Source organism: Carettochelys insculpta, chromosome 15, assembly GCF_033958435.1.
Source record: "Carettochelys insculpta isolate YL-2023 chromosome 15, ASM3395843v1, whole genome shotgun sequence".
In the NCBI taxonomy this organism is placed as follows: domain Eukaryota; kingdom Metazoa; phylum Chordata; order Testudines; family Carettochelyidae; genus Carettochelys; species Carettochelys insculpta.
The window spans coordinates 2,072,256-2,099,936 of NC_134151.1; the positions used below are offsets into that span (position 1 = coordinate 2,072,256).

Sequence of the window (27,681 nt, forward strand, 5' to 3'; positions counted from 1 at the left end):
GAGGATCGGGGAAGGCAGCAGCGCTGAGCTGACACCACGGACAGTCACCGTACAGGCTCACTGCGGAGTTGAACCCGCGTCCCTGCAGACGCCAACTACCGCTCGAGACCATCAAGGAGCATTGGACCGAAGCCGTGACGCGGCCAGGCGCGTAGCCCCGCCCCGCCCCAGTGCTGGCAGTGACGCTGCCCAGGCAAGGGCGAAGTGTGGGCAGTGGCACCGGACGCTGCTACCGCGCATGCTCTCTTCTCCCGCGCACGCTCAGTGCAGGGGGTTCCGGAGCCGGTAGGAGTGCGGCGGCCGGGCGCTGAGGTGACCATGGCTGACGACGTGGTGGAGCTGGACGAGGCGCTGCGGCTCCAGGCGGACACGGTGCGGCGGCTGAAGCAGGAGAAGGCCAGTCCAGCAGAGGTAAGCCCGGGCCCCGGCGCGCCCCTGCGGCTCCCTGGCCGGGCTGTGCCGCCCCTCCCAGCCCCGCCCCTGCGCGCCTCTGCCGGCGGGGACGATGCCTGGGCTGTGGGGGATACGCGGGGAGGGCTGGGGGAGGATGCCTGGGCTGTGGGGGCGGGGCTGTGGGGGATACGCGGGGAGGGCTGGGGGACGATGCCTGGGGGGGCAGGGGGCTGTGAGAGACGGGGGGGAGGGCTGGGGGACGATGCCTGGGCGGGCGGGGGGGCAGGGGGCTGTGAGAGACGGGGGGGAGGGCTGGGGGACGATGCCTGGGCGGGCGGGCGGGGGGGGCAGGGGGCTGTGAGAGACGGGGGGAGGGCTGGGGGACGATGCCTGGGCTGTGGGGGCGGGGCAGGGGAAGGGGCTGGGGTGGGGATGCCAGCACAGGGGAAGGGGGATACGTGATGCTGAGCCACAGGGATGAGGCAGTGGCAGGGAGCGTTTCCGAGGCAGAGGACAGAGGGATGCCTGGCAGATGCCCAGCTGCCTCCCCACATTATGCTGTTCACCTGCTGCCTGGTCTCTGTCCCCAGGTGGCTGAGCAGGTGGCGAAGCTGCTGGAGCTGAAGGCGCAGCTGGGCACAGATGAGGGAAAACACAAGTTTGTTCTCAAGACCCCAAAAGTAAGTCTTCCCATCCCCCACAACCTCCTTGCCCTGGGCTCTGAGGTTGTGACAGTCTGCCCTCTCTTCCAGCCCCTTGTCCTCTGGTTTGGCTCCGACAGTGCATGGTTCACATGTATCTTCCTGGAGGAAAGAGTTACAGCACAGTCTGGCTCAGGGCCAGTATGTTGCCAGGGTCCAGGACTGCAAAGCTCCAATCTCAAAGGCTCTAGCCTCAGTTGTTTCCATGCGTGCTGACAAAGGTAGCCAACTGCCATGGAGGCCTGAGACTCTGGCATGTAGACAGCCAGGACAGGAGCAGGAGGCCCAGGAAAGCATGCTTTTGCTGCATTTCCTACGGCTGCTGCAGGCTCTGCCAGTGCATATTTGCCCTTCTGAGAAACCTGCAGCTAAGTACGTTCATCTGGAACTCCACATCCGCTATTTGGACCCTCTTTGTTGCACTGAAAGTGCAAAGCTAACTTCTTCCTCTAGTGGAATTAAACATGTCCTCAAGTGGTGGCATCATTGGGTGTGTTAGTTTAGGACTCCAGCTGATTGCCAGCTGTGTAAACTGTGTTGTCTGACTGTTTTGTGAGTGTGGCATGCTGGTAAAATCACTTGCAGTCTCTGGGCACCTATTCACTGGTGGAACTGTACTGAGGGTGGCAGCATATCCCTGTATCTCCTGTGCTGTGGGGCTGGCTGGGCTTGGCCCTCTGCTCTGGAGATTGCAACCTCCAGGACTGCACCACCATTCAGGTTTGGCCTCACCCCCTCATTGGACCAAATGTGTGTGAGTGGAGTTGTGCCGTGGCTCATGGGGTTACAGTGCTGCACACTCACATTTGGCCTATCTGGACTTCTGTCAGGATGGCTGGGCCAAACTGAAGTGGCACTAGGACCCCAGAGGCTGCAGTGCCTGGAGCAGGAAGTGAGCTCAGCCAGCCCCATGGGACAGGAGCTGTCATGTGACCTTTTGAAACACTCTAGCAACCCAATTTGGGGTCTCAGCCCTGAGCTGAACCCTGCTCTAGACCATGCCGCTTCTCTGTTTTGATCTGTTCCTTTTCGAACAGAGATCATACTGGTTGCTCAACAAAGAAGCTGACAGATGAAGGCATCTACCTCAAAAGGCACTTGTGGCCATCCAAGCTCTGTCAGTGATAGCCTGGCAACAGTGCCCATTTAGCTGTGAACTGATGGGGTCTTCTGCAAAATTAAGGGAACCCAGAGGCCAGCCCAGAACAGCTGTGATAGGACTGTGACCAAGCTGTGCTCTTCAAGGCATAGAGGTGCTAAGTAACTCTGGTGAAAAGGTGTACCTCAATTACATCTTCAAAATTATTCCCCAGGAGAGAGGCTAGATATTTTTTAATTTAAAATATTGCTCTTTGAGGGCAGTCGCAGCCAATGTTCCCTCTAATCATTTCCATCCACATGTAGATTTTTTTCCATCCATGTGCAGAATGAATTGGACTATGTCCACTGAGGCATATGAAAATGTGCGCCACCAGCAGAAATAAAAACCTAGCTGTGAGTGCTCTGCTAGTCAGCTGGATGTCATCTGAATCTCTCCGGAGTGGTCACACAAGCACACAACTTACAAGAAATACTAATCTCAGCTGTGGGCTTCAGTCCTCACTTCCACTACAAAAGCCAGCTCCATCCTAAAGTAAGGAGAACAGGCAGGGTGAAAGGATGCTTTCAAGGCCGATTCCCACTCTGAGTGCAGAAGGTCAGAGCCCTCCAGAGACCTTAAAAATTTCTTGCTTGTATAGGCTTTTGCTTAAAAGCTTCCCAAGTCACAGGTTCCCTGACCTTGGGAGGTAGCTGCCACCACCCAAATGAGAGAACCCCATTTTGAACTGCAGGAGGACACACTTGGGATGTTTCCCTGTGGAATAACCCCAAGCTCTTAACCCTCCCTTACGAGAGAGCTTGAAAACATTGAGGAAGAATAAAGATGCAATCTGATAGGTGATCTTTCAGTCTTAGGCATATCTATACACAGGCAATTCTCTAGGACACAGGAATCAAATCATTGCCTCTGAACAAACAAAAAAGTGATTTATTAACAAAACAAAAGATAAAGTTTACAAATAAAGTGATAAAGCATATTGGGTTGCTAGGTGTTACAGAGCAGCTGAAGAAAAGTAAGTTAAAGCACAGAGAATCACTTCCCTGCGATTCAGTTTAGAAGTTACAGTGTACAGGGAGGTCGGGGTACATCAGCCAGCCTGAGAAGTCCTGCACCAAACCCAAAATAAACAGCAACCTAATCACGTCTGACTAAACATTTCCTTTCTACTAACATATCTGTATGCCCACGTCATATACTGGCCTGAATATTTACTGGATTCATTAAGCCCTGCTTAGGCTAAAACATCTCTCTCTTCCTGTCAGACAAAAAAACAAAAAACAAAACCCTTTTCCCCCCCTGCCCAACCCCAAAGATCTCTCATTCTTGTCTGAGCTGGAGCTTTTATTTTTGGTTACTTCCCTTTCACAACGTGTATTGATGCTGTTCCCAGTTGTATATCCCTGTCTTACTGGCTTTGTAAATGTTTTAGATGCAAGACACACCTAGTCCACCACTTCCTTCCTTTCTGCTTCCATGCCCAGAGTACCCATTTATCTGGGCAGAATCATTCCACTAGCTCAGATCATGGCGTGCTGGGCTAGAGCACAGAAATCCCCTGGGGGTTGTCTCTGGGGTGCTTATCAAGCCACAGATGCCTGCCTTCCTGCTCTGCCAACCCCCTCCCCCCAGCCACACTGTTCAGCTGAGCTACAAGCTCTGGTCTCCCCAGCCAAGGCACAGAATTGAGGTAACTGCCCCCTTGCAGAGCAATACAGATCCTGAACCAGTTCACCTCTTGGAGGGTTCAGTACTCAAGAAACCAACAAGGGACCAAAACTCCAAGTAAATCTGTCTAAATTTGTGTAAAAGTTTTACCCAGAGAAAGCTTATGAGGTCTTTTTCCCTTTATCAATGAAAGGAAAACATGCATGGTGGTTGCTCCCCTGCCCTCCAGGTAACAATTATTTACACTGGGCTTAATAGTAAATAGAGGTATTTTTATTCAATATACAATGTAGGATTTAAGTTGTGGCAAATGAAAACAGGTCAGAGGAAGTTACAAAGTTAAAATAAAAAACCCAGCTAATTCTAATATACTAAAAACTTGTTTTGTGCAAATTCTTACTCTAAACCGTTATTCTAAACATCTTTTATGGCTTTCATCTGCATTTAGAGATGTTTCTGGAGAATCTGTAATGACCCTCATTAGCACGTTTAAAATTCTAAACAGATTCACACTTCATGATTCTAACTTCACATACAGGAATGATAGTTGCCCAAACCATAATATACAGATTCAGCAGACTGCAACTTTAAAATCAATATGTTACATGGATGTTTTTTCATAAAGCTTGTTTGAATTCATATTCATAAGCCAGTTCTCAGAAAGCAAGGGAAGACCCCCGCCATGACATTCTTCTCTGCTTTCATCCTTACTCACTTCCCTTTGATCTGGGTTCTCAGGGCACCCGGGACTACAATCCGAAGCAGATGGCCATCCGGGAGAAAGTCTTTGACATCATTATCAGCACCTTCAAGCGCCATGGAGCTGAGGTCATCGACACCCCTGTGTTTGAGCTAAAGGTGAGGGGCTGTGCAGTGACATCTGGAAGTGGGTGGCTGTGCTGCTGAAGGTGCTGCTCCCTGAGTGAGACATGATCCCCAGGCCTGAAGCTGCTCTTTGAAACCTTTGGGTGTATTTGAAGGTAGGGTAGCTGCATTAGTCGGAACCTGAAGGACAGGCTCTGTGATTAAGACCTCAGTGTGAGCAGCTTCCATGGAAGTGAGAACCATCTCTAGCAAAGCTGTGATGGGAGCCAGATTAGACTACTCTGGACACGTGACATCTTACTTCCTCATTGAACCTCTTGTTACAGCTTTGTGCTTGTTACAGCTTTATGCTTCTAGGTTTAGTCCCGTCTCACCTGATGTGTTACCTCTCTGTTCCATCTAGGAAACTCTGACAGGGAAGTATGGGGAGGATTCAAAACTCATCTACGACCTGAAAGACCAGGGAGGAGAGCTGCTGTCCCTTCGCTATGACCTGACTGTATCCTGCCACTGTCCCTGCTTCTGGCATGCTGACCTCAGCCACTTCATCCTGCACAGTATGCTCACTGATGAGCACTCTCATGCTGAGGCCTCAGGAGGGAAATGGGAAGGGCAGTCTGTGCCTGGGTCTTTGGTTCCAGGTCCTTAGTGGCGTGGCAGTCATGCAGCAGAGCCCAGTGTGACAAGCACAGGCCTGGAAGGAGAGACTTTAGTTCTATTCCTGCCTGTGCCAGACATGCTGCAACTCACTGTCCTCGGCTGTTTTAACTGCTTTTCATCCCTTCACGCAACACAAGTATCAGGATTTAGCCCTTGAAATGAAAAGGCAGCAAGTCTGAAACAAACACAAGGCAGAAATTCTTTATACAAGCAACCTGTGGAACTTGTTACCAGGGATAGTGTTATCTGGGTTAGAAAAGAATTAGGTTTAGTTCACAGAGGATAGATCCATCAGTACTTATTGCCCAAGACAGACAGGGACTCCAGTCTGTACTTTGAGTACCCCTAAGCTCTGCTTGCCAGAAGCTGGGACTGACAATAGGTGATGGATCATCTGATGAATCACGCTGTTCTGATAATGCCCTTTGACGCATGTGCTGGTGGCTGCTGTTGAAAGCCAGAGGTCCTAGTCTAAACAGACCATTGGTCTTACCCAGCTCTTATGGTGGTTAACGAAACTCTGGTGCCTTTGTGAAGCAGAAGGTCAGATACTAGTAGCTGCTGCAGGGCTGTCTTCTTTTCTTCCCTTTGGCTTCAGTGACTGAAGTGATGAGCAGGAGTGTCCCTTGAGTGCCTCTTATCTCTTGCTTCTGGGGAAGGGTGTGTGCCCCATTATGCCTGGATAAATAGGGGAGAAGTTAACAGACTTCATTGTATGCCCTATCAGTTGCCTGCAGAATGCTAACTGGGCTGGTTAAACACACACAGAAATAAGGCATAATACGCTTTTCTATAATACGCACAAGTTGGGTCACCCTGTCCACACCTCACCCCGTCAGAAGGGTGGGCCTTCCAAGCCAGGAGAGTTATTTTACATTCCACCCTTAACCCTTTATGCTCAGGTGCCCTTTGCACGGTACTTGGCGATGAATAAAGTGACCAACATTAAGCGCTACCACATCGCCAAAGTCTACAGACGGGATAACCCAGCCATGACAAGAGGCCGCTACAGGGAGTTCTACCAGTGTGTGAGTACCGGCAGCCAGAGCCTTCTCCGAGCTGTGGGGGTGAGGGGCCAGGGTTCCCCGTGTACTTACTCAAGGTGAACGTATATGTATCACGGCAGCAGGGGCTCCCCTCAAAGTAAGGATGTTAACTAGTAAGCATGAGATCTTTGAGTACTCTTAAAGCAGTTAAGTGCTGTCGATTAACCAGTTCACTGTTTTAAGACCCCTACCTCAAAGCACAAGGAAGTGGGCAGGGAGGAAGAGAACTCTGTGTGTCTGGGGTGAGGTGCTGTATGTCTGGGGACCCTGGTTGCTGCTGGGCTCCCCACCAGTGGGTTTACACTGTCAGATTCTCACTGCCTTTGCTTGTGCCCCAGGATTTTGATATTGCTGGCCAGTTTGACCCCATGATTCCTGACGCTGAGTGTCTGAAGATCGTGCATGAGATCCTGAGCGGGCTGCAGATTGGAGACTTCCTCATTAAGGTAAAACCAGAGTCCAGTGGTGGTGCCAGTGTCTGTGGTTGGTGATGTAGAGTAGAGAGCATTCTCCTTGCTTCCTTCTTGTTCAGGGTCTCAGCCCAGCAGCCCCTACTCCCTTCGTAATACACAGTGTAGCTTGACCCTGAACCCTTGGTTTCTGTGCCCTCTCCTCTGTGTGCACTGTCTGTAGTAGAGAAACCACCAGGTTTGACACAGGCTGTCACCCAGCAGCCATCATCTCATTCTGCTCTTCACAAGAGAGTTCTGGGGTGGACAGGATCACCCAGCTTCTCTGCCTGTTGTAATGAGGGGCTTTGTACCTTATGTCTGTTATGTGTCTCATGTGCTTTGCTTCAGAAGTGTAGAACTTGTCTGCTTGGCTGGAGTCAGAGCAGCTCTCAAACCCAACTCAGGCAGCAGGGAAATGGAACTGTTTGGCACCCAGTGCTGAACACAAGGGCTCCTGTAGTATTTGTCGTCTTCTCCAGGGCTTCTGATGCTCCTGGTGGTGTCCTGGTTGGTGCCCCTTGAATCTGCAAGCTCCACGCTTCCACCTGTTAGGCCTTCTGCTGATGACCTTTATCCCTGCTCCCTTTTTACAATCTGTCACCTCCTCCAGGGAGTGTCCCAGGGCTGAGCCCCAGGTGCACAACAAGAGACCAGCCCTCAGGCCATGTGTGGCAGTATGCAGCATGCACTGCTGGGCAGGCACCGCCACTCCTGGTCCACCTTGAACAAAGAGGAGACAGTGCTACCTGTAGAAATCAGAGGGAGCTAGGGTGCTAGAAAGGGACTGGATGCCCCAGAGACAGCAGTGAGAGTAGTGATGTGGGGAGAATCTTGGAAGCAGCCCTGGTCCCCTCTGAGGTTGTAGACTTGGCACGACATTGCTGGGCTCTGTGGATCAGCTGAAAGGGTGGGAGCCGGTCCTGGCTAGGGGAATATCTGGTTTTGATGGGAGCTATCTGTGTTGTTAAACTACTCCTGGGGAACTGTTAGGCAGGGGAGATTTGACCTAAGGCCCATCTAATCCAGTATCTTCTCTGGCAGTGGCAATAGCTGGTGCTTCTGGGGCAGGGTCAAGAATCCCCAGGATGGACAATTATGGAATAACCTGCCCACAGGGAAAGCTGCTTGCCGAGACCTTCATCAGTCAGTGATTGATTTTTGCCCCAATGAAGGAAAATGTAGAATCCTCTAAAAACTTGTTCCCTCACTTGTGTAACTGAACATGTGTCCAGTCTCCAGATGAGTACCTGATTGCTTTTTTAACTGTTCACCTCAGTTGCATCCCGTGGTGGCAAGTTCCCCAGGTTAATTATGCATTGTGCTATTTAAAAAGCCCTTGAGTTTTTGGTGTAATTGGATGTCATGCTGTTTTGTATTCTGAGAGAAAGTGACTAGAATTGCCCAGTTTACTAGAGCCCTTCATGGATACAAAATTTGTATCCACACCCACATTGGTAGCTGCAAAAATGAGCCCTGGATATCTACACTGTCATAAGAACGCCCATACTGGCTCAGACCAAAGGTCATTGCAGCCCAGTATCCTGCCTGCTGACAGTGGCCAATACCAGGTGCCCCTATCGATCAAGCAATCTCTCTCCTGCCATCCATCTCCAGCTTCTGACAAACAGAGGGTAGGGACACCATTCCTTACCCATCCTGGCTAATAGCCATTAGTGGACCTAACCTCCATGAATTTATCGAGCTCTTTTTTAAACCTGTTATAGTTCTAATCTTCACAGCCTCCTCTGGCAAGGAGTTCCACAGGTTGACTGTGCACTGTGTGGAGAACTTCCTTTTATTTGTTTTAAACCTGCTGCCCATTAATTTCATTTTGTGTCCTCTAGTTTTCATATTATGAGAACAAGTAAATCATTTTTCCTTGTTCGCTTTCTGCACACCACTCATAATGTTATATACCTGTCGTATCTCCCCTTAATCTCTTCTTTTCTAGCTGAAGAGTCTCTTTAATCTGTCATCATATGGACCCATTCATCAGTTTAGTTGCCCTTTTTTTGGACCTTTTTTCATGCTAATATATCTTTGAGATGAGACCATCACATCTGTATGCAGTATTCAAGATGTGGGCGTATCATGGTTTTATATAAGGGCAGTAACATATTCTCCATCTTATTCTCGATCCCTTTTCTAAGGATTCCTAACATCCTGTTTGCTTTTTTGACTGCCTCTGCATGGATGTTTTCAGGGAACTATCCACAGTGACTCCAAGATCTCTCTCCTGATGAGTTAAAGCTAAATTAGCCCCCATCATGCTCTAGGTATAGTTGGGGTTATTTTTTCCAATGTCCATTACTTTACATTTATCCACGTGTGGATATAATGTGGATATCCACAGATTTGCAGGGTTCTGGAGTTTACTTCCTCTCTACCCTTCACTAAAGATTAGTCCTCTGGCATGTACTCTTAAATACAGAACTGGTGTCTTGCTTAAATGATAACTATGTGCTCTAAAGTCAACATAGTTGCTTGGATGTGCCTTGACATTTGGTGTGTCTCATAAAGACATGTAGTAGAGATATTGATCCAAATTTGGGATCAGTTGAGCAAAAGATTCTGGAGATGCAACTCCTCCCCCCTTATTCCTCTCCTTATAAACACCCAGGTTTTCTCAAAATTGAGAGATTCTTCCAGGATTTTTTGTTGCACTGATCTAGGGATCATTCCAGGGCTCTTATCCCGACACAGAGGTCCCTAATGCTGTATATCTACCCCAGCTAGTGCATAGAATCCACTGTACTTTTAAGGGAGTAAAACGGAGAACAGCATTTCAGTTAGGCACATACCTGACTATTCCAAAGTCTCACAAAGTTCATGGCAGGAGGACACAGGAATGCCAGCCAACAAGTGGTCTAGTGGTTAGAATTATGGACAGAGTAAACCAGGGCTGCTATTTGGTGCTGCCGCAAGCTCAGAGACTTTGGACAAGTCACAGCATTGCTCTGTTCCTCAATTTCCCCATAATAATTAGGCTGTTTTCTTTCTTGGTAAAGTGCTTTGGGATCTGAGGAAAAGTATTACGTGAGAGCTAAGTATTCTTATTACATGGCCACAGTAGCGTCTCTGCTGCAAATGCACATGATAATTACGACTGCCCCATAATGAACTTCTACGTCTGACTTCTACCAACATTTTTTTCTGTTTTAAACAAAAAACCAGGAAATTCACTGACAAGAAATTTGGTTAAAAGAGAGCTATGATTGCCCAGTGACCACTCGTGTTCAGCCAAGTTCAAACTTGTGCAAACCATGCAATAGCGTGGTGTGGTACACACCCACACAACCATTTCTTTGCCTTCTTGGAGCAAGTGTGCCATAGTGCCAATAGTCCCAAGTGCCCATAACTCATACATGCACTCTGCCTTTGCATTGTACTGAAAGTGAGCTGCCAGTACCTGCGCCCCACTCAGCTCCTCAGGAAGAGCACAAAGGCTGTTTGGTTTTATACCCCCCCCTTTGCCCTCAGGCACATGATGCCATCTAACACTAGGACTTTCTACTATACCTTCTCTTACCCTTCATTAGACCCATAGACAACACTCATCTCACTGCTGACAGTGCCTGTGGCAAGGAGATCCCTACTATTCATGCATTGTAATACTGAAATGAGGAATTTCTCCCAAGATACTCATGCACCTCTTTCCTTTGATCACACAAGCAGGTCAGGGAACGGGCACATACACACCGCTAATGGGACCCCCTCCACCCCCACCACAGCCCTGAGATTGAGAAAGGAAGCTATCATGGCTCTCCAGTCTGCTCTAGCTAATCCACCACCATGCAATGTAGCAAACACTTGTCACTGTTAGAGCAGCTGAAATACATGCAGCTAATTCCAAGGGCCTATTGCCAGCTGCAGGGGGGCTGAAAGAAGGATTCCCTGCTTCATTTCTGAAGTCTTGCGTTTTGCTGGAATTGACGTTTTGCAAGACCACTGAGCAATTTTAGCTCTGTGTTAATGCAACTTTTTGTCCATGAGTTAATCTTTCTTTTAGCTTGTCATTCCAAACATTCGGGTCTCTTCCCATCTGGTAGACGTCCCAGGCTTTGAGTCTGTTCCTTCTTCCCTTATCCCCTCTTTGTGCTTTTATTCTTTTGAGAGAGGTTGAGCAGAACTGTCATTGCTATCCCAGGTGAGGGCGTCATTTAGGTATTCAATGAATTGTGCTGTTTGAAGTATTTCCTGTCCCCTTCCTTTTGTCTCTTTTCATTATTGGACACTGTTGTACATAGGTTTTCACTGATACTCAGTTTTTTCCCCTCTGAGTGTTGGCAGTTAGTCAGAAACCCAGTAGTATGTCTGAGTAGTTCAGATGATTTCCTTTGCTGTGCATCACCTGGCATATGTCGTCTGCTGTTGTGCTGCCCACACACCTGCCTTCGCAGGTGTCTCAGAAATTCCTCAGACTTGGTGAACAGTAACAACAGTCATCTTCATATTTTTTGACCTTGCTGCTTGTTGTGTTTCGGTACATGCTTGTCCTCGTACAGAAACTTGGGGCATGTGCTGTTAACCTTTGCCGTGCTGAACATTTCCTCCTCCTCTTTCTTCCCTGCTCAGTTTCTATTCCATGACAGGATTTTATTTCTCATCTGTGACTCTCATTTCCTGAATAGTTTCCTATACGGCCCTTTGTCAGAGGCCTTTTGAAAGTTCAGCTAAATTGTCATCTGGTCTGTCTTGTCCCGTTTTGCAGCCGGAGCAGCAAAGCTCCTGGGATTGTGGGAGCTGAAGTGGTGGTAGCAGAGGCTGTTGAGGTGAGATGTGATGGCAGCCAGCCCCTTGTCTCTACCCGCAAAGTCATAGAATAGTGAAGAGTCTGTTGGAATTGGTGTTATTTCCACTGAGTTCCTATTTAGTGACTCTGCTTCCCTCCAGGTCAATGACCGGCGAATCTTAGATGGGATGTTTGCAGTTTGTGGGGTACCGGACAGCAAGTTCCGAACTATTTGCTCCAGTGTGGACAAACTAGACAAGGTAAGAGCTGATGTTTTCTCTTTCTGTGGTGTTGCTGGTTTCACAGCCCTCCCAGTCAGCTCAGGTAGATGAAGGGCAGTGGAATCTGTTTGGCGAATGCTTGTACATGCCGAGCTATTTCTCTTCCTCTCCTAGTGTGTTGGGCTTTGAGTGTTTAGAACTTAGGTGGTGTAACTAGGTCTCCACTAAACTCTATTTCCATTACCACCACCAGTGGCTCCAGAGCAAATAGCTTTCAAGTGCAAATCATCACGGGAATCTGCAGATCTCTTAATTCCCTGTGACAAGACTTGAAGGAGGAGCTGCTGGTTATTAACCTGGAGTAGTGAAGAGCCATGTGTCTGGGGCAGGGACTTCTCTCTTGGCAGCCATCTGGCATCCATGCTTCATCAGAACACACAAAAGCTTTTTTTCTAATTCAGTGGGACAGCAGCATTCACTGCTGTGCTGGGGCCTCATTACAACCTTGCTGTTCTCCAGCCCAGATGGGTTGGATAGCTGGAACCGTGCCTGTTATCTGACATAATGGCAGGCTGCTGCAGGAAGGTACAGAAGAGCCAGGCTCCTGCTGGCCAGCCACACTTCAGGTGACTGAGCCTGAGTTTTGGCAGGTGAATTAACAAGTGATTAGGATGTAGAAGCATTGTCCTGTCAATGGCTCTGTCAATATCACCTCCTGAGCAAGTGCTGTACAGCTCAACAATGCTCCGGCCAGCATCAAAGCAGGAGACACACAGTCTGTGGAGGCTGGGCATTGCTGGCTGTAATGTCTGTAGGAGTCTGGTCATATGCAGACCGGTCACTTCAAAGCCTCCCCTGCCCTACCATCCTTGTGTCCTGGCAGGGAGAAAGGAGCTGAGCTCTGGGCGCTTAGGGAGGCGAGGTAACAGCAGAAACCATCTGTGTGTTCCAAAGTACAGGGAAAACAGAGACCAGCTGAAGAAGCTGAGAGCACTGGACCAATACCCATCGGGTGTAGGGATTTGCATGTTCTTGTGGTGCACAGTCTTCTGCCAACCAGGCTGACTAATATGGATGAGCTGTAATGGTGCAACTCTCTGTTGCAGCCAAAATTAAAGATAACAGCCAAGCACTGTGACTCCAGGGGAAACAATGAGAGCAATTCTCACCTCCACTTGGGTTTGTGGAGATGAATGAGGTCAAAAGGTGGGCTGGCCCTGAGCTGCTTCTCTAGGCAGTTTTTACAGCTGGCTACCCAGCTGAAGAGAGTCTTGACTAATTCACGGGTAGATTTTACAAAGCTGGAGTTAGGCGGTTAACTGGCTTCGCTGCTCTTTGCTAACTGAAGGGGGAAACCTTGAAGGAACATTATAAACAGTTGGAGTGAGAAACCAGACCTCTGGTAAGGAGCCAGAGTAAAACAATCTAGGCCGCTACCAACACTACAGCACAGGAGCTTCTGTTGCTGTCCCACGCACACTTGAAGCCCTGAGGGTGGGGGACCTCTCCTCTCCCAGAGAGGTGTGCACACGAGCACAGGGTCTCCGTCTTCCCTCTCCTCCCACAGAGCACCAGTGGGAGCCCAGCACTCGCCCTGAGGGACAGGGATGAGAGCTGGGAACTTTCCCTGCTCTTAACCTGGCAGCTGAGATGCAGTTACTTGGGAGGGTGGAGGGCACTCACAGTAGTCTTCTCTTCCCATGCCCACCATCCTGTGCTGGGGTGTGGTTAGCCGCCCCTTACGCCATGCACTGGGTCTGGACTTTAACAGGCAGCTGAGATGCATAGACAGTTACCTCCTCTAGGAGCAACTGCTTCAGACTCTGCAGTCTCAGACAGATATAGCTGCTCATGTTACGCCAGTGTTATGTTGTGTTTTGAGCTTTCCTTTGCAACAACAATAGAACCTAAGGTTTGTGAACACCTTGAGAATGAAGGTGGTTCCTTACTCTGAGCTGTTCAAACAACTAAACAAAACATTATCATTCATTCAAAAGGTGACAACCAAGCACTGACTTAATACAGCTTTGAAATTTTACTGTGAAGAGGGACGAATGCTGATTTCCCCCTTTTTCTTTTCCAGTAGTTTAACAACATTTAGTACTGTATTTCCTTTTTTGCAGAGCGGCTGGTCTCTGCTGCTGGCTGGTTGCCTACTTTTGATTTTAGATGAGGTCTGTGTTTGACTGGTCAGTTTGTAACTAAGGCTGTACTGTATAAGAGCTAGAAACTCTTTTACGAAAGCTGAGATTCTGATGTGCTCACCTGACTGCAGGAGCAGGGACCCTGTGCCAGGGCCTATAATATCCCTGCCTTACTCTGGCCTCCGCTCACAGCACAGAGCCATCCTTGCAGCTGAATTGTCAGCTGTACTTCAGTTATTTTTGGATGTTCCAAAGCATTAAAAGTGAGAGATTTGTATACAGGGGCCCATCCCTAAAAGCACACAGTAGACACAAGACTTAGCATTACTGGGGATGTGCATCCCCACATGGAGTAAGAAAGGATGTCAGTAGGACACTTGGAAACTTGCTGGCCCATTTACCAATTCAGAGGAATTTTGGGAACCAACTTTTCTAGACAGGGACCCATTTTGACAATTTAGGAAGACTTGATGACTCAAGGCAATTCAAAAAGGGCAAGGCGGGGAGCAGGGCCATAACTAGCTAATTTTGTGCCTGAGGTAAGAATATAAAATTGTGCCCCTCATGTTTATATATTCATAGCAGCTATTTCATCGGAAAAGGGGAAATACATAAATAATAAAAACACTTTCATCGTAGTTAATTATAGTTGATCTGAGGTGTGGTGGGGGAAAGACCCTCAGCCCCAAATTGCTCTCCCCTATCTTAAATCCCACACTCAGGGGCTGGGGGATCATATTCACAGGCTGGGGTGTCACACTTGGTTGGGGGGGCTGAGAGGGTCACTCAGAAGCTGGAGGGGCGGGGAAGTCACTCGGGCTGGGGGATCACATTCACGGGCTAGGAGGGTTGGGGGGCTGGGGGATCACATTCACGGGCTAGGAGGGTTGGGGGCATCACACTCGGGATGGAGGGTCCATACTCAGGGGCTGGGGTTCACACTTGGGCTGGGTGGGTCATACTGAGGGCTGGAGGGGTTGGGGGGGGTCACACAAGTTGTGGGGCGGGCTGGGGGAGATAAACAAAGCAGGAAAACTGACAAATCGGCTCCATAGAACAGAATAAGGGTGAATGGCAGGGGTTGGGGCATAAACTACTTACTGCAAAAGTCTATTAAGTGGCTTGCCTAGGTTGGCTACAAATATCAAAGGTCTTTGTAATGCGTAATTGCTTCTCTATTGATAGAGAGAGCAGCTGGATGTGGTAGCATTAAGGTGCTGCAGATGGCTTCTGAAGAGCCACATGCAGCTTCGAACCCACGTTTGGGTCCTGACCCATAGGTTGGGAGTCCCTGGGCTAGAGAGATGTGTTCCTCAGTTTGAAAACCGCTGCTCTGGAATGGACTTAACCCCTGAATTCATCTTCCTGCAGAGTCCTCTTTCAGGGATTCTGACCACGCTGGCAATGGGCTGCTAGCTGGGCACTTGCAGTGTGAGTGCTCAGTGATGCAGGAGTTAGTGCTAGAGTTTTGTGGTCAGCATTAACCCTGCAGTGCCTGCTGAAGTTTCTCTCTCTGTGGTGTGTTTACAGTACAGCAGTGTAGCTCTGGCGCTGTAGCATACGTACTTTCTGCTTCAGTGGAACATGGCTACAGTTAATCGAGCTCTTGGAGACAGTGGCAAGGTTGACGGAAGAATTCTTCTGTCAACTTAGTTGCATTTACATGTAGGGTTAGGTCAACCTAGCTCTGTAACTGAGGTGACCACGCTTTTCACAGCCTCGAGCAGTGTAGCTAGGACAGTATCGTTTTTAAGTGGAGACAAGACCTGAGCTACTTCAGGTTGCTGGCTGCATACCCAGACCTCAGGTGCGCTAGGGGAAAAAGGAGGTGTGGTTTTACAGTGAGACTGACACCTTGTAAATTGTCTTAGTCGGGGCAAGGTGTAACTTTACCTCAAAATAGCTGGTCATTTTGCCTGATCTACAGGAGGATTTTACAGCGTTAGTGATCTCCCTGTAAAAACACCATCTTTTTTTTCTTAGTAAAAAAGCAGTCCAGTAGCACTTTAAAGACTAACACAAAATAATTTTATTAGGTGATGAGCTTTCGTGGGACAGACCCACTTTGTCAGATGTGACTGCTTTTTTGTTTTGATAGACTGCAGACTAACACAGGTCTCTCTCTGTCTCTTTTTTCTTAGTGTAGGCATGACCTGGGAGCCCGTTTGTGCACTGACCATTCCTAACCCTGCAATTCCTGACTAGTCCCACAGCAGGAGCTGTAGTGTGGACAGGTCCTGGGTGGGCTCAGATATTTTTACTGCTGTGACCCGGGCCTGGGAACAAAACCAAACTGATGATGTTTGCTGTCACCCCTGAGTCCTCTGGTAGCTTTGGTCTTTTCTTGCTTGATGAATTTCACTAGAGCTGCTGCCCTGGGGTGGATTTACAAGCTGATTTTAAGGCAGGGTAAGGAGTACCTTGTCAGAGTATCAATGGCCTGAGGGGATGCATAGATAAGTGATTAGTGTATATTGGATACACTCCTTCAATATGCTCTTTAAGGTACCATTCCCAGGAAGTATAGTAGGTAAGAGCAGCGTGTGGAATGGCCTGTTTTGTATTTGACTGTTGTTCATTTGTAAATGTTGACGCCCTGTATCACTATTCCAGAGCTAACTGAGTCTCTAACGTAAGTAGCCAATTGCTGTCTCTCCCTTTGTGGCGGTGCGATCCCGAGGCCAGGAGCTTAGGTATCCTGTCAGTCTCAGCTCCGAAGCTGACTCTAGCTGTGACTTTAGGAAAAGCTACTTAAACGCTATGTGCCTCATTTTCCCTTCTGTTAAATGAGGGGAGATAAATACATGCAGACCTTGGTGCCGTGGGGCGGTTTGGTTCTGCCTGGGGAGCTGGGATTAACATTCTCCTCTCCCCCTCCCCAGGCAACCTGGGAGGACGTGAGGAGCGAGATGGTTGGAGAGAAGGAGCTCTCGCCAGAGGCTGCAGATCGCATCGGGGAATACGTTCAACTGCATGGTGAGTTCTGTGGAGCCGCGAGACCTGGGTCCCTGTCCAGCTGCTCCCATGTCAGCTGAGAGGCCAGGGGTCATTTCATCTTCCCAGCAGCTACTCCAGCTTTCTTGTCTCTACGTAGGGAGGGGCGAAGGCTCCCCAGAGGCTTGGTTGCTCTTTCCCAGGCTGATAAGATTTGTTGCCTGAGTATCCCAGGTAGGATTCAGTTCGTGTTCCCTGGGAGGGAGAGAAAGCTGCAGGAGGCTGGAGGAACAAACAGGCAGCTGCGAGCCAGGCTGTGTGGAGTGAATCCATAGGAGCTGGGCCACACCATGTCTCCCTCCATCATATTTCAGGTGTGTCTCATTTCTACAGGTGGGCTGGGTCTGATTGAGCAGCTGCTCCAGGACCCGAAGCTGGCCCAGAACAAGCTTGCCCGGGAGGGGCTGGGAGACATGAAGCTGCTGTTTGAGTACCTGACCCTCTTTGGCATTGTGGAGAAGGTGAGTGGGGGGAGGGGTACTTGGCTGCGCAACCCAGGGCCCCATTGTTGTGCCTGGTAATGGGATTCCTCCCCTCCTGTCCTGCAGATCTCCTTCGACGTGAGCCTGGCGCGGGGTCTGGATTATTACACTGGGGTAATCTACGAGGCCATCCTGCTCCAGCCTCAGAACGCCCACAAGGAGGAGCCGGTCAGCGTGGGCAGTGTGGCTGGAGGCGGCCGCTACGACGGGTTGGTGGGGATGTTCGACCCCAAAGGGCGGAAGGTGCCATGTGTGGGAGTCAGCATCGGGATCGAGCGGATCTTCTCCATCATGGAGCAGAAAGTGGATGTGAGTGTCCCCTGACACCTCCTTCCCCTTTGATCCCAGTGGGACATGCTGGCACCTGCACTTCTCCCCTGCTGGCAAAGTAGGGCTCTTCCCCAGTCATCCAAAGGACCATCAGCCTGGGAGTTCCTTACCATAGGAGCCAACCTGCTTCCTGTAGCTTCCCTCCTCCTCTGAGTGCCTTCACCCTAATGGGAAGCACCTGACCCTTCCGTCGCCCATGTTCAAATGCCTGTTCTTAAAGGGGCTCCGCCACATAACAGGGCACACCACCCAGTCTAAAGCAACCTGACAGTAAATCCCTTCCCTGCTTTGTTGCTCATGTTTATGTGCCTCGTGGTTTCATGACCCTAGCTGTCCAGTTAGCCATAGTGTGTCTCAGCAAATACAGACCAGACAAGGTCTGATTTTTTTCATGTTAAGAAAACAAAATATTTTAGGCCACCTCTGCCTCCCCACCATGGGGCACAAGGCCAGTGCTTCCCCTGAGCTTTACAAGTGGCCTCTTTCAGACAAATTAGGGCCAGGAAATGCCACTATGTGTAACTGGCAGGAAGAACATAAAGATGGTGAAGCTCCTGGCCTCTGGTGGGGCAGGAGGGGTGGGTGTTCTTTGGAGCTTGGCACTGCTTGCTTAGCGGTACCTGGCTCAGTCTGGGTCCCACCTTTCCTCCTACTGCTGCGGAGCTGGGGACGGGTTTCTGTCAGGCAAAGTCAGTGAGATCACGTCCGTTACGCTGGGGGGAAGCTGCCATGACATTGCTCGTCTCCAGTGGAAATTCCAGCCCCATGGCACTGGAGCAGGGAAAGCTACAAACTGCTTTTGAAACCAGGTCAGATCCCTAAGGAAATAAATGTAGGATGCTGGGAATTTCACTCCTTGGGGTTCCCAGGGACTCACCCACTGTATTTTTGCTGCTGGCTTGTTCTTCCACTGTCTAAGTTACTGGCTCCCCAGGCCTCCATCTTGATAATGTGCAGGATGTGAAGTTGCAGGTGGTTCCTGACCAGAAGGGTCACGGGGAGTGGGTGAGGAGTGTCTCAGCTCATGAACCGCTGGTTGTTTCCATGTGTTGCTGACAACTCTCACAAGGCTCTGTCCCTGCACCCAGGCCTCAGAGGAAAAGATCCGGACCACAGAGACACAGGTGCTTGTAGCATCTGCACAGAAGAAACTCCTGGAAGAGAGACTGAAGCTCATCTCTGAGCTATGGGATTCTGGGATCAAGGTATGGTTTGGCAGTGGGCAAAGTGTGAGTGAGGGAGCAACTGCTTGATTCCAGCCCTTCCATTCCCAGTACTGGGCATGCGCTAAAGCCATCCTCCCGTTCCTGTTCCCCTAACCCCAGAATAGGGGAAGAGAGACAGACACTGGGGAGACATGCCACATGAGCTGCAAGCCCTGCCTTCCTTTCTGCCTGTCCTCCTCTATCCAGCCTTGCCATCTCTGCTCTGCACAAGGAGGGACCAGAGCTGCCAGTCCCTGGCAAGAGGGATTGCCACCCATTTAAGGAAAGCAGTACAGGAGGTCAGTACGTGCTGGCAGCAGGTGGTGGTTCTTCCAGCGATTGCTCATGTCCATTGAGATTGGGTGTGTGTGGGCACACGCCCAGTCGCCGGAAGCTTTTTGCCCTAGCCGGTAGCCATAGGGTCGGTGCAGCACCCCCTGGAGTGGCGCCAATATGGTGACTGATATATGCACCGCCCGACACACCCATCCACCCACCCCTGCTGAGTTCCTTCACTCCGCACTGCCGGCTTTCCTATTGTAGTGTAAATAGTTCTTGAAGTGTAAATAATTTAATTTAGTATTTGATGGTTAGTCTTAGTGTTTTAGCTAATAGCTGAGGTGGGGCTTTCCATCCTCCTCGGTGCTGGGGAATGCTGGGCTCCCCAGGCTTACTCAAAAGTGACCCCCCATTCGTCCTGCTGGATTTGCTTGGGGGAAGGACACTTGTATGATCGCTGTCCTATTTGAAAGGCCTTTAAGCCCAGAACATGGAAAGACAGGGCCCAATGCCATAAAGGCCTCTTAATGGAAGCGGCTCTGAAGCCTCAAGTCTCCAGCAGGAGCAGAGAATGGAGCCTCCTCCGTGCAAAGTGCACCAGCGCCATCAACCACAGTGCTACCTAAGGACTCCTGGCACCGAGAGCAGGTGCAGGCACCGTCGCCTTCTCGGTGCCATAGGAGTCAATCTCCAGTGCTGATGAAGAGGAGGAGGCACGAGAGGCATCGCTCGCCAAAGTCAGTGGGGCAGCCACAAGGTTAAGGCTCTGGCACATACTGCTGAAGGGCAGGAGGCGCGTCCGTTGAAGCCGGTGTGGAGTGGGAGCCTGCAGGCGCTGGACTTGCCCTCAATGCCAGAGGCATTTCAAGCGGCACAAGGGCTTGTGCAGATAGTGGTGCTGGGTCCTTTTCCGTCTGTGGAGGACAGGCACCACAGCACTGAAAGGGAACAGTCGGGGCTCATGGACATGTCACCAGCGCCAACCCTTGCGCTCACATCGATGCTGGGACTGACACTATTCGGTGCCAAGTGCTCCAGTGCCAACCCGGCAGACTGTGGGCCAATTTCAGGTGCCCTATACTCTGGCACCAGCATGCATGACATCGGTGCTGACTCCGATGGCCCTGCTGTGGTCATCAGCTTCTGAATTGGCATCAGACTCCTTTTACTCAAGAGCGCGGATGGAGCAAGAGCTTGAGAAGTTTGCACTGTAGCCATTGCAGGCACCTTAGTTGTCGCTCTGATACGGGTTGGCTGCCAGCTTCGCAGGCGACTTAGCGGTGGCCCTTCTGGACCCTGTGGGCATTTCATGAGGCGCAGGGCCAGGCTGTTGGAGTGCCTTTAACAGTGCCGGGGGCCCCACCGAACCCACGCTCGGCACTGTCAGCATCACTGGGCGCCCCACCACCAGAACAAAGACAGGAAGCAGCTGTCATCGTGGAGCCGCCTGCGTCTACTTCGTTGGTTTCGACCTCGGCACCGTTATTGATGCCATTGCAGCAGGACTGGACCTGCAGCTCGTGTGCCGGGAGCAGTAATGGTACTGTTTGTGCTACCTGTAGCGGGGTTTTCTGGCCAGCCGGTGCCGATGCCGGCTCCACCTACGGTCCCCCCCATTTGCCCATAATTTCCATGGGGGTCCAAGTGCAAGAACAGGTCACTGCTGTCCTTCCCCTCCAAATGGAGACTCAAGGGCTATCATCTTCCTCTTCCCTGGATGAGGCAGTGGTGGGCTTATCGGCCTCACCTGTACTGGAGGATGGCAGGGCTTTTCAACAGCTCCTTAGGAGAATGGCCCAAAATTTGGGGTCCAACTGGAGGAAGTCCAGGATGAAGTGGACCCTCTGTGGGACGTTTTGTCCTCCACAGGCCCCACCAGGGTGGCTATGCCTGCAATCAAAACAATTACCACTATAGCTAAAATTGGTTTGGCACACCCCTGCTTCCACCCTTCCTACAGCCCATAGGAATGAGAGACAGTATTTTGTCCTGTCCCAGGGCAATGAACACTTTTTCACGCACCCCCACCTGATTCCCTGGTAGTGGACAATAGTAACCATAGAGAGCGCCAAGTGTTCCAGGGTCCCTCCTCGAAAAATAGAGAATCTAAATGCTCAGACCTCTGTGGGAGGAAGGTCTATTCAATGGGTGGGTTGCAATTAAGAATTGTTGACCAGCAGGCTCTGGTTAGCAGGTACGCTTATAAAACAGTCAGTGCCCTATCTAGGTTCTCTGAGATGGTGCCACCCGAAGCCAAGCAGGACTTCACAGCCGTGGAGAACAAACTAATTTCAAGGGCGGCCCTGCTCTCATGAGGGTTATGGCCTCCAGAGTGGCAATGCACAGGGGGTCTCAGTTGCAGGTTTCCGGCCTGACTCATGAGGTCCAGCAGATGATCCAGGACCTCCCCCTTGATGGCCCTACCCTATTTTCAGATAAGACGGATAAAAGACTGCATAGTCTGAAAGACTCTAGGGCCACCCTCTGCTCTTTGGGCCTGTCAGGAACGTCAAGTCGATCTCATCCACTCCAGCATCCCCACTTTTTTTGTTTTGCCTATCCCCCTTTTACCATATGTGATGCAGCATCACCACAGACCAGCGGGTCCAGCGTGCAGTAGAGAGGGGATACGCTATTCGGTTCTCTTCATACCCCCCTTTCTTGTCCCTCTTCAGGAAACCCCTCTCACGAGATCCTGTTACAGCAGGAATTGCAATCCCTCCTGGGCTCTGGGGCCATAGAAGAAGTTCCTCTCAGGTTCAGGGGACAGTGGCTTTATTCCCGGTATTTCCTAATTCTGAAACCAAAGGGGGGCTTCAGACCCATCCTGGACCTAAGAGGTCTCAATCAGTTTGTGAAAAATATAAAATTTTATACAATATTCCTGGGTCTCATTCTTCCAATGCTGGAGCCAGGGGGATTGGTTCACAGTTCTCAATTTACACGATGCATATTTCAATCTACCCTCCTCACAGGAGGTTTTCCAGGTTCACGGCAGATGGGAACCATTATCAGTTCACAGTCCTGCCTTTTGGTCTGTCTGTGGCCCAAAGGGTCTTCACCAAGTGCATGGCGGTTGCAGCAGTGCACCTACGTAGGCAAGGCGTGCAGCTGTCGCGTACCTGGGCGACTGGCTAGTCAAGGGTTGTTCCAGGGAGCAGGTGGTTCAGCATGTACAGTTGATCTGTCAAACCTTGGTAAACTTTGGTCGCTTGATCAACGTGGTAAAGTCGGTGTTGGTCCCGTCTCAGTCAATAGAGTTTGTGTGGGCACGACTGGACGCCAGGTGTTCCAGGGCATTCCTGCCGGATGACAGGTTCAGGTCCTTGGGGACCATCATTGGAGACATTCTGCCAGTTCCCACCACGACAGCCAGGTGCTGCCTGTGTTTGCTGGATCACATGGCGGCTTGCACTTCGTAGTACGGCATGCCAGGTTAAGGTATGGCTGTCATCGGTGTATCGCCCTGCAAGACACAGTTTAGACTTCGTGGTTACAGTGCCAACACAGACTTTGTCAGCTATGCACTGGCGGTCAGAGGAGGGGGTCATCCTCACAGGAGTCCCCTTGGTCCCTCAGCAGCCCTCGCTTTCCCTCATAATAGACGCTTCAGACTGGGTGGGGAGTGCGCCTGGGTCAGCTGCGAACCCAGGCTGTTTGGAGCGTGTCAGACCTTCGGTTCCACATAAATGTGAGGTAGCTTGGGGCCCTCAGACTCGCGCGCGTGATTGTGAAGGGCAATCTGACAGGGCATTGCGTGTCAGTCAGTACGGACAACACGACAGCAACGTACTATATCAACAAACGGGGGTGCGCGCTCCTCCCCCGTGTCACAAGACCATGACGCTCTGGGGTTTCTGCAAACAGCACATCGTGCTGCAGGCCCTTTACCTGCCAGGTGTGCACAATTCACGTGCAGACCAGCTCAGGAGGCCTTTTGTGGATCACGAGTGTTCTCTCTCTCTCTGCCCAGAAGTCGTGCATTCTGCTTCCCAGAAGTGGGGGTGTCCCCAGGTGGACCTGTTTGCTTCCAACCTCAACACGAAATGCGGGATGTTTTGCTCCTACTGCAATCGGAGCCCAAGGTCCTGGGCAGACGCCTTCCATGTCCTCTGGTCAGGCAGGCTGATTTATGCGTTCCCTTCGATTCAGCTAATTCACAGGGTCCTCAAGATTCGCTCAGAAGGGGCATTGATCATCTTGGTGGCACCAGCATGGGCCCGTCAGCACTGGCATTCGACCGTCCTGCAGCTGACGACGTTGCCAATCCAGCTGGACCTGCTGACGCAGCAAGAGGGGAGACTACAGCATCCCAATCTCCAGTAGCTGCACCTCACAGCATGGATGCTCCATGGCTGAGGGACCAGGAGCTGGCCTGTCTGGACCCCATAAAGGAAGTATTGTTAAATAGGAGAAAACCCTCCACAAGGGTGACTTATTTGGCTAAGTGGAAAAGGTTTTCAGTTTGGATGAAGTAGCTGGTTTCTTCATTAGGAGAAGTTAAAAAAACAAATTGACAGGGCCAGATGAATACCCAGAAAGCAGCTATTTCAAGATAGACCCATGAAGATCAACAACAGAACACCACTTGTCATCACCTATAGCCCCCATCTCAAACCCTGCAATGCATCATTAAAAATCTACAACCTATTGTGAATCAGGATGCTACACTCCAGAAGGCTGTAGGTGACAGGCCTGTCCTTTCCTAGAGATAGCCTCCTAGCCTGAGATTCTCACTAGCAACCACAGGCTACACCACAGTAATATGAATCCTGGAGCTCTTCCTTGTAACAAACCCTGCTGCCAACTTTGTCCACGTTTATTCTGGGGATACCATCACTGGACCTAGCCATCTTAGTTACAAAGGCACGTTCTCGTGCACTTCCAGCAACGTTATATATGCTATTATGTGCCAACAATGCCTTGACACTGTGTACATTGGACAGACTGTGCAGAACCTGCATCAAAGAATAAATGGACTCAGAGCAGACATCAAGAAACTCAATACACACAAGCCGGTCAGTGAACACTTTAATGGAGTGGGCCATTCTGTTAAAGATGGGAGAACGTGCGTGTGGCAACAGAGAGAATTTAACAGATTAGTGTGTGAGACTTCTGAGTTAGAGTACATATTCAAATTGAACACCTTAACACACGGTATGAACAGAGACGTCAACTACCTCATGCGTTACAAGGACTGCTTCCCTTCCTTTGATGCTCGTAATTATCTCAGACAGGACAGTTAGCTTCCCGCCACCTCTCACCCCCTTCCTTCTATCCTATTTGATTTGTGAGGTTTTTATTGCAATTTTTTTTCTTTTTGGTTGTCTGTGCTTAACATATGTCAGTACTGAAGAAGCGGGTCTGTCCCATGAAACCTCATCACCGAATAAATCATTTTGTTAGCCTTTAAGGTGCTACATTTCTGTTCCCTTCTACAGTGTTTCACAAGAATCAGGTTAGGCTGAGACCTCACCCCATGGTTTTACCTGAGGTGGTCTCCGCGCTTCATGCTAACCAAGACATTTCCCTAACGGTATTTTACCCAAAGCCCCATCCCTTCCTGAGGGAGCAATGTTTGCATACCTTGGATGTTAGAAGGGCGCTGGCCTTCTGTATGGATAGGAGTAGGCCCTTTAGAAAAACGCAGCAACTCTTGTGGCAGTTGCTGATAGGACGAAGGGCCTGCTGGTCTCCTCCCAGCAGATTTCCTCCTGGATGGTGACGTGCATCAAGGAGTGTTACAAGCTCACAGGGGTTCCTCCCCTGCCTGTTGGGGCACACTCCACAAGAGCACAGTCGTTGTTTGTGGCGTATTTGGTGCAGATGCCTATCCAGGACATCTGTAGGGCGGCCACCTGGTCCTCAGTTCATACGTTTACAGCACATTATGCTTTGACGGAGCACGCACGGGAAGACATTGCGGTGGGCAGGGCTGTCCTGGAGTCCATTTGGGGCTCTGACCTCGCCTCCTAGGCACTGACTTGTATTCACCCAGCTTGGAATGGACATGAGCAATCACTCGAAGAAGAAAGACAGTTATCTGTTCTGTAACTGGTGTTCTTCGAGATGTGCTGCTCATGTCCATTCCAAAACCCTCCCGCTGTCAGAGTAGCCGGCAAGAAGGAGCGGACTGAGGGCGCAGCTCGGGGGTGCATATATTGGTTGCTGTATCAACGCCTCTACAGGGGGCGCCACACTGACCCTATGGCTCCTGGCTAGGGCAAAAGTTTCCAGCAAGTGAGCATGCACCTGCGCACACCCAACTTGGACATGAGCAACACGTCTCGAGTAACACCTGTTACGGACCAGGTCACTGTCGCTTTCCATACTTCCTGCTTTCACTGGACTGTGCCGCACTAGGAATCTTTAACTAAGGATCCTTCTTGCTCGGCTCCAGCTCGGTTTCCAAATTGGGACTATCACTAACTTCCTCTTAGGCACTCTAGCATGGCGTGCATCGCCTGCCCTCGGGCGCCAGTGGAGTTAAGACAAACAGCTGTGTGATTCATGATGTGCCACTCCCCTGCTGCCTTGACTTGCCTACCTGGGGAATATTCCATCTTTTGCTCTTTAGCCTTAGCTGCCAGAGCCACCGTTGGCACTGGTAGGAGGGTCTCCCCAGGCTTCAGCAAAGCAGCGCATAGAAAAAGAGCCCCTCCTGTGCCCATGACATGCTAGGTAAGCTGCTGAAGCCTTGGAAGCATTCTAAGCAGGTTGCCCTTTACAAGGGAGAGCCCTGTCCCTGCTGGGTGACTAAGAAATCTGGTCCTGTTAGCTCAAATGCAAACCAGGTGGGGAAATTAAAACACAGCAATGGCAGGTGAGTGCCAGGAGAAATCTGCAGGTGTTGAATGTGTGGTTCTGCTGTGGGTCCCCTCTAGGCAGAGATGCTATACAAGAAGAACCCTAAGCTGCTAAACCAGCTGCAGTACTGTGAAGACACGGGAATCCCTCTCGTTGCCATCATAGGAGAGCAGGAGCTGAAGGATGGAGTTGTCAAGCTGCGAGTCGTAGCCACCAGGGAAGAGGTGAGGATACCTCGCTGCTGAGTGATGGGCTGGAGGTAGAAATAAACAGGGTCTGCCTGACCAAAGACTAAATGGAGCAGAGCCAACCCAGTATGTGGGAATGGATGCAGGTAGAAAGACTGAAGCATCCGTAATCGATCAGCCATGCAAATGATTGTTGGGAACCATTGCTACATCTCTCCCTGTACCCCAGCAGTGGCTATAATGTAGCTGTGTTAATGTGGGGACTTCCTCGCATGCTGCATCTCAGGAGGCCTTAGAGTTCATAGCAGAAGAAATCAAAGGTACAGTCATCTGACCTGAAGAGTCAGTGAGATACACTGATGTGGGAGGTAGAGCGGGGTGAGTTGAAGGGTGGATGGAAAGGAGGTGGATGCTGGATGAGGACAGGGAGCGAAGAGAAGGTCTGTCAATTGGTGACATTTAGCACATATAGGCTGGCGCAAGTCTGCCAAGGGCTGGGTCAGGAGCAAGAAGGGCAACTTGGAACAGGCCCCTGACAGGTACGGAGAGCCTGTGAAAGTGGTGGAGGATGGGGTGATAAGAGTTGTTTCTTTGCATCAGAAGATGGATGGTGGGATTCTTAAGGATGTCATAAAGAAAGGAGTTCTAAAACTGTTGAGATTCAACCCTGTGCTAGATACAGATCAAGCTGGAAGAGCCTCTTACATAGGTAAGTTGCTTTGCAGAGCAGGTTGTGTGTGGAAATATCGCTTCCAAAATTCAAGGTTCTGAAGGACTTTAACTTGCTCTGTGGGAAGGCGGCTTGTTGCCACTTTGTCAGACAGGGCCATGCGTGGCTGGATTACAGGAGGGGAATGGTTCTATTCATTTATTTTTGCTTTGTTTTGCAGGTTGATGTTCGTCGGGAGAACCTCATTGAGGAAATCAAGAGGCGAACATGCCAGCACTAGAGCACTTTAAGCCAACCACAGCTGCTGAGTTCCTGGATGTCAGCAGATACTGCGGAAAGAGAAGGCTGGTGGAGATTTCCCCTCTCAATACCAAACTTTTTGGCTTCTTCGCTTGTGGCATGTTGACAGGGATGCAGGGTCTTTGAAGCTGTATTATTTTATCATGAAATTCCTTTAGCAGAGATGCTGCTTTGCCTTTTAAAGAACACTGTGCTCCTGGGCACAGCCAACGAGTGCTGGAGGGGACATTTCCAGAGCCACCCTGGAGAATGCCAGCCGTATGTCTATAATCACTATAATTACTATTACCAGGCAGAGCTGGGGTGCCCTGAGCGATTGGCAGACACTGAGGATCTTGGCCACGGCTGCATGTTCCTTTTTGTTTGAATAAATGTTCTTCACAGGGTCACGTTTCTGCCTGGAGGAAAAAGACCTTGTCTCAAAGTGTAAAACATTCTAAGCAAGCTTAATAAACCTTCTCACAGCCTCACACCCATCTCCTCTG

At 50.2% G+C, this 27,681-nt stretch overlaps 1 protein-coding gene across 1 annotated transcript; it reads left to right on the top strand.

Annotated features, from left to right (window-relative positions):
• The first annotated feature begins 279 nt into the window (after positions 1 to 279).
• On the top strand, positions 280 to 27,681 carry LOC142021194 (histidine--tRNA ligase, cytoplasmic). The gene is made up of 13 exons (XM_075009738.1): positions 280 to 411; positions 984 to 1,073; positions 4,600 to 4,719; positions 5,090 to 5,185; positions 6,249 to 6,374; positions 6,731 to 6,838; positions 11,738 to 11,836; positions 16,824 to 16,917; positions 17,269 to 17,396; positions 17,484 to 17,726; positions 18,836 to 18,952; positions 26,116 to 26,262; positions 27,117 to 27,681. The coding sequence occupies exons 1-13, from the start codon at positions 319 to 321 to the stop codon at positions 27,174 to 27,176; spliced, it is 1,521 nt and encodes a 506-aa protein (XP_074865839.1). The 5' UTR covers positions 280 to 318; the 3' UTR covers positions 27,177 to 27,681.

Excerpts from the sequence above, each read along its gene's own strand:
- LOC142021194 (XM_075009738.1), top strand. The coding sequence starts at position 319 with ATGGCTGACGACGTGGTGGAGCTGGACGAGGCGCTGCGGCTCCAGGCG. Across the intron at positions 6,375-6,730 it reads ACAGGGAGTTCTACCAGTGT|GATTTTGATATTGCTGGCCA; the intron begins GTGAGTACCGGC and ends CTTGTGCCCCAG. Across the intron at positions 17,397-17,483 it reads TCTTTGGCATTGTGGAGAAG|ATCTCCTTCGACGTGAGCCT; the intron begins GTGAGTGGGGGG and ends CCTGTCCTGCAG.